The sequence below is a fragment of the Chenopodium quinoa genome, unplaced genomic scaffold (genome assembly GCF_001683475.1).
Source record: "Chenopodium quinoa cultivar QQ74 unplaced genomic scaffold, ASM168347v1, whole genome shotgun sequence".
In the NCBI taxonomy this organism is placed as follows: Eukaryota; Viridiplantae; Streptophyta; class Magnoliopsida; order Caryophyllales; family Amaranthaceae; genus Chenopodium; species Chenopodium quinoa.
The window spans coordinates 2,745,568-2,758,118 of NW_018744988.1; the positions used below are offsets into that span (position 1 = coordinate 2,745,568).

General features: G+C 34.2%; 1 protein-coding gene across 1 annotated transcript; it reads left to right on the top strand.

Moving 5' to 3' along the window:
* The first annotated feature begins 278 nt into the window (after nucleotides 1–278).
* LOC110706679 (glucose-6-phosphate isomerase 1, chloroplastic-like) lies at nucleotides 279–9,703 on the top strand. Its single transcript, XM_021884634.1, has 14 exons — nucleotides 279–1,105; nucleotides 2,250–2,366; nucleotides 2,561–2,659; nucleotides 2,755–2,838; nucleotides 3,296–3,439; nucleotides 3,516–3,581; nucleotides 3,885–3,953; nucleotides 4,078–4,185; nucleotides 7,587–7,639; nucleotides 7,755–7,893; nucleotides 8,679–8,835; nucleotides 8,990–9,068; nucleotides 9,181–9,247; nucleotides 9,358–9,703. The coding sequence occupies exons 1-14, from the start codon at nucleotides 566–568 to the stop codon at nucleotides 9,490–9,492; spliced, it is 1,857 nt and encodes a 618-aa protein (XP_021740326.1). The 5' UTR covers nucleotides 279–565; the 3' UTR covers nucleotides 9,493–9,703.
* Nucleotides 9,704–12,551: the final 2,848 nt, after the last annotated feature.

Below are 12,551 nucleotides of genomic sequence, written 5' to 3' on the forward strand. Positions count from 1 at the left end.
ATCAAATTCAGCCCACCATTTTCTTCTCAATTGTATTATATTCAAACAACAACAACCTTTCCTCTTCACAAGCAGCCAGAGAATCTCCAATCTCCTTTGAAATCCACAAACTCATGTTGTCCCTTACCTCTTACATAGTAATTTTCATTATATACTCGACTGCTCTTATAATCAATTTACAACAACACACCTTTTTACCCATTAATTCATAATTTATACCTATAGTACAGTTATAATCAATATACGACAAAACACCTTCTTACCAATTAATTCATAGTTTATACCTATATACAAGTATAATTTATAAAAAATTAGATATATACATACTATATAAGTACGTTCGGGTGTATAATAGACACTCTGGAGTCTTGGCCACTAAATTAAAAAACTCCCCCTGTAAATCTGAACTCCAAATTCAGACAATATTACCATACTTTTCAGTCTTTTCACATACCAAAATATCAACCCACCAACCTACCCAATGGCCTAAAAAACCTCCCTTTCTCTCTCCTCCCCTCCTCGTTTACATCACTCCACATTTCTTCGACAACAACAACATTCAACAATGGCTTCTTCACTCTCAAATCTCTATTCATCAACATCTCTCAAACCCAAGATTTCCCACCTCCCAAACATCACTAAAAGCCCGATTTCTGGCCCGAAATCAATCTCCTTCAAACCCATTTCATCTGTGGCCCGAGACATACCCGCTGATCTTTCTACTTCATCTTCTTCCTCAACCAATAATCTCCCATCTTTGCAGAAGAAGAAGGAAGATGGGCTTTTGGAGAAAGACCCTCGGGCCTTGTGGGCCCGATATGTGGAGTGGTTGTATCAACACAAAGATTTGGGCTTGTATTTGGATGTGAGTAGAGTTGGGTTTACTGAGGAATTTGTGAAGGAAATGGAGCCCAGATTTCAGAAAGCTTTTAAGGATATGGAGGAGCTTGAAAATGGCGCCATTGCTAACCCAGATGAAGGAAGAATGGTGGGTCATTATTGGTTGAGAAATTCGAATCTTGCTCCTACCTCGTTTTTGAAGACTCAGATTGATGATACTCTTGATCGTGTTTGGCAGTTTGCTAATGATGTTGTTTCTGGCAAGGTACTGTTTTTTGGTTTTTGTTAATTACTTTTTCTCTGATCATTCTACTTTGTGGGACCGTGAACGGACAATGATGTAGACGAGATTTGAATCGATTGTATAGACTTTTAACTAAGTAAACTAGTTGGCATATGTTTTTTTGGAGCTCAGTTTAGTTAAATTAAAAAGAAAAAAGTTCAATTGAAGTTGGAGGCTTTGTGTGGATTTATTGAGAAAGTTGGATTAATTTATGCCAATGTATGGAGCTATTTTGTGGATGATTAGTAATTTATTGGACTAATTTGATGGTAGGAAGATTTATAGTTTGTTAGGAGTAAATTGGAGGGAAATTTAAAATTTGATAGTGATTACTAATTTTAAGGTGAAATTGGAATTTTTGGATGAGTATGGAAAGTTTTTTCCCCCTATGTTTATGAGATCATATTAGTTGATGTAATGTGATAGCTTATTAGTTTTGATCAAGCATATGTGGAAGTTGGGATTTTGTACTGAAGGAAGTGAAGTTAGTGGACGGATTTGGTAGCTTACATAAGCTGAAAAGAGATTTATGTGTCATGTGTAGCAGTTATCTTCATTATAAAGTACATGTAGATTTCAATGTCTGAGGAATTGAGGATAACTAAAAGTTACTAACCGGAGTATGATTGAAGTTGGGTTAAAAACAATAGATCAGTAGATCACAGCAGCTGAGGAATCGAGGATGTGTAGCAGTTATCTTCATTGAAAAGTTCATGTAGATTTCAATGTCTGAGGAATTGAGGATTACTAAGTTACTAACTGGATTATGATTGAAGTTGGGGCTAAAAACAAACAATAGATCACAGCAGCTGAGTAGTGCTAATGATTAATGTCAAGCTCATGCGAGGCCAGATGAATGATATGTTATGTAGGAAGTGTTTAAGATGTACATCAGATGAATATGCTAATTGTTAATTGCCAATTGAAGAATGGCATAATTGTTTTTTGTGGTTGTTTTGATAAAGAAGAATTGAAAATGAGGTGGAATCACTCTAGTTTTTAAAAATTGTTAGAAGTGTTTAAAATATTGTTACATAGTAGTACCATCAAGAATGCACTAGTATTGTGGTTATGTATATTTTATTTGGACTTTTTTGGTGTTGTAATCCACGTTCAACTGTTGCAGATTATAGCTCCGAATGGACAACGATTTACCCAAATACTTTCTGTCGGAATTGGTGGTTCAGCACTTGGGCCTCAGTTTGTTGCGGAAGCACTAGCTCCTGACAATCCACCCCTCAAGGTATGTGATATTCCGTCCATGTATTTAAATTGCTTCGCTGCTTCTAAATTCGTCCATTTTTTGGTCTTTGTTTGTCTAAAACCCTCCATTTTCCATAGGTTCTATAAACTTTTGCTTCACTAAGTTCCCTTATTCTACCTACCTTACAATTTTTGGCTTAGTTGTGAACCTGTGATGCTTTGTACTCCATGCAGATAAGATTTATTGACAATACTGACCCTGCTGGAATCGATCATCAAATTGCCCAACTTGGTCCTGACCTGGCTACAACACTTGTGATTGTTATTTCAAAGGTTTGTTGAAATCGTTTTTATTTTAGAATGCACTGGAGTTTCATCAATGCCGATTATCTCAACTTGCTGACCTATTTTTTCTTTGTGATGATCAGAGTGGTGGTACACCGGAAACAAGAAATGGTTTATTGGAAGTACAAAAGGCCTTCCGTGAAGCTGGATTGGTGTTCGCAAAACAGGTTTTGATCTCAGGTCCTTGTTTGCTACTTTTTGTCATAAATGTCTGCCAAAACATGGGTTTCTGATTGGACACTCTGCCTCTACTTGTGCTATGGCCATTACATTTAAGAGATCTTATGTTTCATGAGTTTCCACGAATCACTGTTTTAAAGACTATAGCATCCCTTTTATCATGCTTGGTGTTATGTCCAATGAATTTGGAATATATGAGCACTATTGTGATGGTTTTTATCTTGTAAGAATATCTTTTCTTCTCTTACACTCAGATTACAGATTTAGTTTTGCTATCAAAATTACTCTTGGCAGGGTGTTGCTATTACACAAGAAAACTCATTGTTAGATAATACTGCACGAATTGTTAGATAATTGTGATGGTTTTTATCTTGTTAGAATATCTTTTCTTTTCTTACACTCAGATTACAGATTTAGTTTTGCTATCAAAATTACTCTTGGCAGGGTGTTGCTATTACACAAGAAAACTCATTGTTAGATAATACTGCACGAATCGAAGGCTGGATAGACAGATTTCCTATGTTTGATTGGGTGGGTGGTAGAACTTCCGAAATGTCTGCTGTAGGTTTACTTCCAGCTGCTCTTCAGGTCAGTTGCCTCACTGAAAGATGGAAATATGCCTCTTTATAGTATATGTACTCAGTCTAAAGCCAGTGTTCTGTAGGGAATTGATATAAAAGAAATGCTTGCTGGTGCAGCTTTGATGGATGAGGCAACTAGGAATCCTGTGGTAAGCTCTCATGATTGTTTTGCTGCCATGTCGGTCTTAATATTCTGATGCTTATATAGGTGTATGCTTAATGAAGGATGGTGCAATGACGAATCCTGGTGTAATTTAACTTTAAATATTGCCCTCTTGTTGTGCCTGAATGAAATTTGATCTAATTTTATTCTTTTATTATGAAGAGTTCCAAAACAACATTCTTTTATTACTGAATAAATGAGATTGAGATCCTTGTGTTGCTTACTTGGTTGAGTTTGGTTTTCTCTCCATGCCCATCATTGCTGATAAGTGATAAGTTTCTCGTTGCAGCTAAGAAGTAATCCTGCGGCATTACTAGCTCTCTCCTGGTACTGGGCATCAGATGGTGTTGGTTCAAAGGTATTTACTGTTCAAGGTTCTGTGTAATCTGAAGATTTGGAATTTGTTGCGGTTTCATTCTATCAACTATTCCATTGTAAGTTTGCTTCTGACAGCCTTTTTTTTTTTTTTTTTGGTTCTGCAGGATATGGTTGTTCTTCCGTACAAGGACAGTCTATTACTCTTTAGCCGGTACCTGCAACAGCTGGTCATGGAATCACTTGGGAAGGAGTTTGACCTTGATGGTAACAGGGTATGTATTGTTGGATAGTAAATAATTTGTGATGTTTAAATTTCAAACTCCATATCATAATTCCTGGTACTTGAAGAATTATTTGCATTGTCATCATTAATATATTAATTGTTATATCCATTTACATGAAGCATATGCCAATTGGACATACTTTACGAGTGGTAGGAGGCAGCTAGGCATTAGCTGCATTTCTTTTGGGATTACTGTTGTTACATATAAAATAAAATATAGCTTGGTAGCTTGTAGGCTTATTGCAGCATAATTTGTTTTTATCTGTACACCTTAAAAAGAAATTTATGAAGAAAAAAAATATTCAATATAGCAGTAGTGGCGGCGTGCATTTGCTGGGCAATGTTTTCTATAGACTCCAAACACAACAAGAACAACAAAGCATAAATTTTTCCTTAGACTAAAAGTAAAACAATACTCCGTAATGTGGTGATGCACAAATTTTCTTTCAGGTATATCCAAGAAGAAATAGAATCCATGGGTACATAGGCAGAGATATTGGTTGGAGCATGAAACAATATACTACCTCCGTTTCAAGTTTTTTGCAACTTTTACCAAAAATGTCTGCTACACATTTTTTGCAACTTTCCAAAAATTTCCATTTTTAGTAAAGTTTTTTAAATAAATTTACTAAAATACCCTTACTAAAATTTTCAAAAACTCAATTAGTTACTTACTCTAAATAAAATCCAACTTAATTAATCTAAATCCACCAAATCTAATTAATTCCCCCAACCAAATTAATCTGAATATTTTACTTCATTGAACTATATTCATAATTCATCTATCATCGAATCTTTCCAGAAAATCAAACCCAATTCTTGAACTTCTTCTTCACAATTCCCCATTTTCTTTCTCTACCCTTCAATCTGACCCCTTCTATGCTCTCCCACGAAGACAAACCATTGGGGTGGTGAAGATCTACCCATGGACAATGATGACCGAAAGTTCTCGGTTATGGTGGTGGTCGAACCACCAATTTCAAACGAATTAAATTAAGGCGATATAGGTTGGTGGGTATTTCGATGAGGGTTGGTGTCGGTGGTGGCCCTGGTGGGTGATTTTAAAGGATGAGTTAGTGGGGGAGCGTTACCGGGTGGTTGTGTGGTGGCAGCGGGGTTGGTTTCGGGTTTGTGTGGGTGTGTGTATGGTGGCTACGCGATGAGTTTTAGGTTTTGGGTTTGAGCGCTAGTGGATGTGTGGTGGTTGGGCGGTGTCCGTTAGGCTAGTGTTGGTGGCTGTTACTAGGCGATGCGTCAAGGTGGTTGTGCATTGAGGTGGTGATGCGTGTGGCTGGTGTTATGGAAGGTGGTAAATTAATTATTAAATCATCCCCAATTTCTCTCTCCTTCCTTAATCACATGTCCCTCCCTTTTCTTAATCTCCATTTCTCATTTTTTGCCTAGGAGTCCGTGTCGACTCCAAAGTTGCAAAAAACTTGAAACGGAGGTAGTATATATATTTTTTTGGGAAATTCCCACTGGTACCCCCGTGGTTTTGACTTTTCCCATTGATACACTCCAAAAATTTTGCCTTTCCATCGGTACACCCAAGGTTTAGTCTTTTTCCCAACCGTGACTAACACCGTTAAAAAGTATTTCATTTAGTAAAAATAATTAAGGAAAAGACTATAATACCCCTTTTAAATATCTAATGTCTCGATTTGCGTGTCGAAAATTATTCGGTTAAAGTTTGGGAAGTCATGTTAGTCTTTAAAGATCTAAACCTCGAAATTAGCAAAAAAAAAACAGCGCAAATGTCTCATGTGCGTGTCAAAAATATCTCGGTTTGCATGCCATTACTTTTTTGTGATAGTAATTGTTCGGTTAATGTTTTAGGGGTCATTTTGAGCCCTTAAGGGTCTAAATCGAACTCGAAATTGTAAAAAAAGTAACGAAAATGTCTCGTTTTGCGTGTCATGACAAAACAAAAAAGAAATATCATGACGTGCAAAATGAGATATTTTTGTTAATTTTTTGACAATTTCGAGTTCGATTTAGACCCATAGAGGGTCAAAATGACTCCTAAAACTTTAAGCGAACAATTATTATCACAAAAAAAAATAATGACACGCAAATCGAGACATTTTTTGACATGCATATGAGACATTTGTGGTTATTTTTTTTGCTAATTTCGAGGTTAATTTGGATCCTTAACGACTAGGACTCCCAAAAATTTAACCGAACAATTTTCGACACGCAAATCGAGACATAAGATATTTAAAAGGGGTATTATAGTCTTTTCCTTGATTATTTTAACTTAATGAAATACTTTTTAACGGTGTTAGTCACGGTTGGGAAAAAGACTAAACCATGGGTGTACCGATGGGAAGGCAATAATTTTGGAGTGTATCAATGGGAAAAGTCATAACTACGGGTGTACCAATGGGAATTTCCCTATTTTTTTTTTTTATTATTATTATTATTTTATAATGACTAACCAAACCAGAACAATAAATAGGATGACATACTTCAATGAGGAAATTTTTGATATCACTCTCTTAAAAAGCAACCAGGATGATGAATAAGATGATAAAAGTTTTTATCCAAGTGTACCGATTCAGTGATTCTGGAGGATTCTATAAGTATCACCCAGAAGTTGAACTTAGAATTGTCAATTTTTGTGCTTCTTATTAATTATATGTACTATTTCCATTCACAAATATGTCATTATATTTTTCATTGTCAAATTTAATATGACTATATCAATACGATCTCCATGTATATAAATCAAGGTGTCTTTTATAGATTGATGGTCAGTCTGGCACTCTGGCATGGAAATAAAAACAAATGGCTTATTTGTGAGTGGTATATGATTGGAAAAAGAAAAGGAAAAGAGAGGACACAACTTGCAATTTATGTTTGTATACATGAAATCCTCTAAAAGACCCACATTTAATATAGATTTGAAAATTTTAATTTTGGATATTTCCTGTATAAAGTAAATGCTCTACAAAATTATGCATGCAAAAGAGGCAAACCAAGCACTCAGAGTCTCAATCTATTCGATACCTTTTTTTTTTTTTTTTTTTTTTTTTTTTTTTGTTTTAGGTGTGTGACACATGAAATGCAGAGAATTTAGTTGGAGCATAATGTGTGTTGATAATTCCAAGATATCACATATTGTATTAATAATGCCTCACGGCCCTCAACAAATGCATTTAGAAATTAATTGATGATGCCATATAAGCTACTGCCGTTTACACTTGTAGCACAACTGAAAGAAGACTTTAGTTTTTCCTAATTTGTCACTTACGTTGGTGCAACTAGGAAGCCCAACTGTTGAATTTTCAAAAAGGCAAATAAGTTTCATTTCATTTCTTCTTCTTGTATCTGGGATTCAACTTCAGTTTTTTAATTGTGCTCACGGCTGTATTCTCTCTACTGTGACAGGTGAACCAGGGGATCAGTGTCTATGGAAATAAAGGAAGCACAGATCAGCATGCGTAGGTTTTTGCAAATTTGTAAACATGTATCAATAAGCCTGCTGTATGGCAATTTTTTTTCTAAGGAAGGCAAGGCCTGAATTTTTTATTTATTTATTTATTTTTTTTCCTGCAGTTACATTCAACAACTTAGGGATGGGGTTCACAACTTCTTTGTCACATTTATCGAAGTACTACGTGATAGACCCCCAGGTCATGATTGGGAGCTTGAACCAGGTGTCACATGTGGCGATTATCTCTTTGGAATGTTACAGGTTAAACTTCTGAAGTTGATTTTGGAAATTTTATTAGCATATTTAATGATAATGGGCTTTGTATACTCTGTACATCTTTGAGTTTGCTTACAATGTGTTGTTCTGTATCCTTTTGGAAGATCTTTCTGACTCAGAAACTTGATCTCTTGTATGGCTGCTTGGTGAATGCCTAATACTGTAGTACTAATTATAGCTCTGCTTGTAGAGCTGTAGATGGTGTACCTTTTAAATCTTCCAGATTTAAATTGCAGGAGACTTTACGTCTAGAATAGAGAAGTCATAGATTTTAGTTTTATCCTAAACTTTTTGGTCTTCCTGTTCCACCGCAATATGTTAACGTGACTAAGCTAACTTGGATTGGCGACTTAGGCTTCTTTCTTTTCCTCCAAAAAACACCCTCGTCTGAACTTTATTGGCTGTTTTCTGAATCATTTTTATTAGGTGATCGAGTTGTTGAATTTAGCTTTCGCTGTTCTGGAATTACATTTATCTAGAAAGCACGACTGCATCAATTCATGGGTTATCAACAACCATATTTAATTCCTCATGTCTCCCACCTCTGACGTGGTTGTATTCTTTGGATGTGAGGATATAAGTATGCAGAGTCTTGTAATTGAGGCTGCATAAAAGCTGTTGTTATCTGCCATGAGGGCTACTTAGTGAGAAGCTTAATATTGCAAGCCTGAAAATTTGAATGTTGGCCACTACTAACCTTACCCACCTCATGAAACATGCATTTTTGCAAAATATCTTGATGTCTTATAATTATAATTGGTGCTTTGCAGGGTACAAGGTCAGCTCTTTATGCAAATAACCGTGAGTCAATTTCTGTCACTGTGCAAGAAGTGACTCCTAGGTCAGTTGGTGCTATGGTAGCACTATATGAACGAGCTGTCGGATTATACGCCTCACTTGTCAACATAAACGCGTATCATCAACCAGGTATCTGATGTGTCATCGACTTGAATGAGTTTACTGCACAGTACAATTCGCTGGACTAATCTAGATTTAAGTGACAAAATTAGGAAACTCTATATATATTATAACATTTTAAACGTGTTTCTTATCTGCATGTTTTTTGTATCCAAATTTCTAGGTGTGGAGGCTGGTAAAAAAGCTGCAGCAGAGGTATTAGGTCTTCAGAAGCGGGTTCTAGCTGTACTCAATGAGGCCAGGTTTGTTTGCCTTGGCTCTTCATTTCTTTTGCTTTTGCAATCAGTTAATGCCTTAATGTTTGATGTTTCTGTATTGCTTTATATAGCTAACAAAGTCCTTTCCTGCTTATAGTTGCAAGGATCCCGTTGAGCCATTGACGATTGAAGAAGTGGCTGATCGTTGCCATTGCCCTGAAGATGTAAATCACTCTTTCTCATTCTCCATAAGGGATATGATGTGCTCTTGTATGAGTTGTATCCTACATACCAACCCAACAATGAAATCTAATTTGGCCTTTGTTTTCTGCAGATTGAAATGATTTACAAAATAATTGCTCACATGGCAGCCAATGATAGAGTGCTTCTCGCAGAAGGCAACTGTGGCTCCCCTCGAAGCATTAAGGCCTTCCTTGGAGAATGTAATGTCGACGAACTATATGCATAGGTTATATTAAAAGAGAAGCAATAAAGAGCAAAAGCGTAAAAGAGACGAAAAACATAGTTCCGAGTGTTAGAGCTGTGATTGTTAGGGATTTGCTGCCGGGGTTGGATCAATGGGAAATTGTCCCCGGAAATTCTTACCTGTTGGATACTGGTATTCTTTCTAATATAGCTTCTTTCCCAAATAATGAAATAAGTAACTTTTTTTTTATAAATCATTTACAAATAACTTGCACCAGATAACATTTGTTCAGACTTCAGAGCAGAAGTACAAAAACAAAATTTGTTGACATTGTTTGAAAAGTGAGTCACGCTAAATGCATTGCTTATAGTTAGACAATTAACAGAGAGCGAACTGGTTAAGCAATTACATGGCATCTCATATTTTCAGCGGTTTTTGCTGCACGTATCAAGATACCCAGACAAACCTCACTTCCACATAGAATCATCCCATTTTAGGCGAAAGTATAACAGAAACCTTGCGCAAGAGAAATGTTCCAATCATTGATTTTGCTTGGCCAAAGTTTATACAGTGTATCAAAGCTTGAGACATCTGCAGCATGATTTCATTCCTGCTCTAGCTAGCAAACTTCACAAAGTACAAGAAGAAATTGATTTTGTGCTTTGTAACATAACAACAATAAAATCATTTTGAATTTCGAAAATTATTCAAAACGATTTTCAAGTGTATTGAAAACCATGGCCTTGGACCACTTTTTCTTGAACATAATAACAATAAAACATTTTGAACTTACAAGTCAAAATTTTAACATAAAGATATTAATTCATTAAAACACATCCATACACCATTAACTATGAACATTATGCATCAAAAAATGTCAACACCAAAACTGTGGACTATCTTCCAAAAATGTCAACACCCTGAAAAAACAAGGACATTGTACAAAAGTACAAAGTACACTAACTCATCTGATGTTGACATTAAAGCTTCAAACCAAAATTTGCATTTTAAAATTGTTAAAACCCATCTCTAAAGTTTGCATTTTGCTAATGATTAAGTATTATTTATATGATTATGACATGCTGATAATTATATTATATGTGGATAATATATGTAAGCTTGGGTTTAAACTAAAGATTAACATCCAACTATCCGTTAAGAGGAAAACTCTAGTAAATTAAGTCCACTATAATTTATGATAATGGCTAGTATTCAAATTAAAGTACAACTTTATAAAGGCTTCTTTAGTTAACTAATTTCTGAGAATTTGGTAAAAATTTCACCTTTTTTTTTCCCCCTTTTCCTTATTGCAATTAGTGAAATTTTTATCACATTTTAGCTTTAAAAATGCACATTCTATTCTTTAATTGCAAGCTACTTTAATCATTTAAAGAACCTTAAAAAGAATATAATGAAAAGCATTATAAAGAAAGTTATCTTCTAGTAAGAAATTAAGTGTCAATTTAGGTGTCTAAGATTAAATGTTCACGTTTAAGTATAAAATGGATGGTAATTTAACTAATTTGCTATTAATTCCTAATATATAACAACAATAAGTGCTAAAGGCTAACAAATAATGAAATAATGGATTAATGGTTTCTCTAGGCTTCAAAAAAATATATATATACTCCCTTTGTGTTTTTTTAAGTGTTACTTACTCCGTTCTATTAATATTGCAATAATGGACTTTTTGCACTATTCGTCACTCTTATTTGACCATATAATATGAGTTATACGTTAAACAAAATATAGTCAAGTGGGATATTGTTGGATTCGTCTTATAAAATACTTTCACAATATCAAGTTTTTATAATTTTTACGCTTACACAATAATAGATATTTAGCATATAAATTGTGTTTTGGGATGCGTAATTTCCTCCTTGTTGCAATATTAACAGAACGGAGGAAGTATAATTTGGCTTTTTTTTTTTTTACTATTCAGATAATAGTTTTGACTTGATTATTTTACTAATCTAGAGAAAACAAATGTTATTGTCATTGTTGGATTAGTCATAATGTATACTTTCAAGTCAAAACTATTATCTGAATAGTAAAAAAAAAAAAAGTTAGTGGTCAAGTCCTGTCAAATTTTAAAATACTTTGTTGATACTATTCAGATAATATCAAATTTGTTATAAGTTAGTAAAATTATAACAAATTTGATATTGTGAAAGTATAATTAGATAAATTAGTGGTCAAAGTCCTGTCTCAACATGCGTATTTGATCAAATTATAACACTTAAAAAAACACAGAGGGTGTATAACAGATTATGAAAATGATGCTAGGCGTGGTTAGTTACCATTTTTCACTTTTGTCACTAACACTTAAGGGTACAAGGTGAATTTCTTCATGTTAAAGCAGTGGGTTATGCCAATATAAAGTTATGAGCATTGAAATATAATTTTGTATAGTATAGTAATGTGCAAAATTATTTGCAATTTCGACTTTTCTTTTAGGATAATAACTTTGATAAGACTCCAATTTTCAAGTTTGTTTTGATCCAATAAATTTGATATTTTAATTTTGTAAATTTAGTGTTACAATAAATGCAAGTTGCAAACAATAATTGAACAGCTCACCAAAAGTACTGAATAAATGACCACAATTTTCCAATATATTTACAAATGCCACCAGATTAACAAAAGTTCGTTTATCTGGCAGATAAACTTGTATTTGCCCTGTAACATGCATTATAAAATAATTGTCCATATTTAACTTTTGAGATATGAGGTCAAATTTTATCAATGTTGACCAATTAATTCAATATTTCAATTGCATCACAACTCACAACTTCACAAGATTCACAACATAGTAAACTCCCAAATTAAATCATGGAGTACAAGTTAGTAATTCTTTAAATGGTAGTATGGCATCTTAACTCTATATCATTTATAGAAAAGTTATGACAAAGTCCATGACCTTTGACCATATCAAAGCTACATCATAAATCATACTTGTAACTAGTATAATATTTATTTCGTATAGTTAAAACTTATTGCCCCACTTACTCACTTAGTAAAATTATTCATTGGATTAAAGTTTCGAATTTTTAAGGTAGAGATTATTTTACTTGTATAATTCTTACTTTTTAGATGTCTAA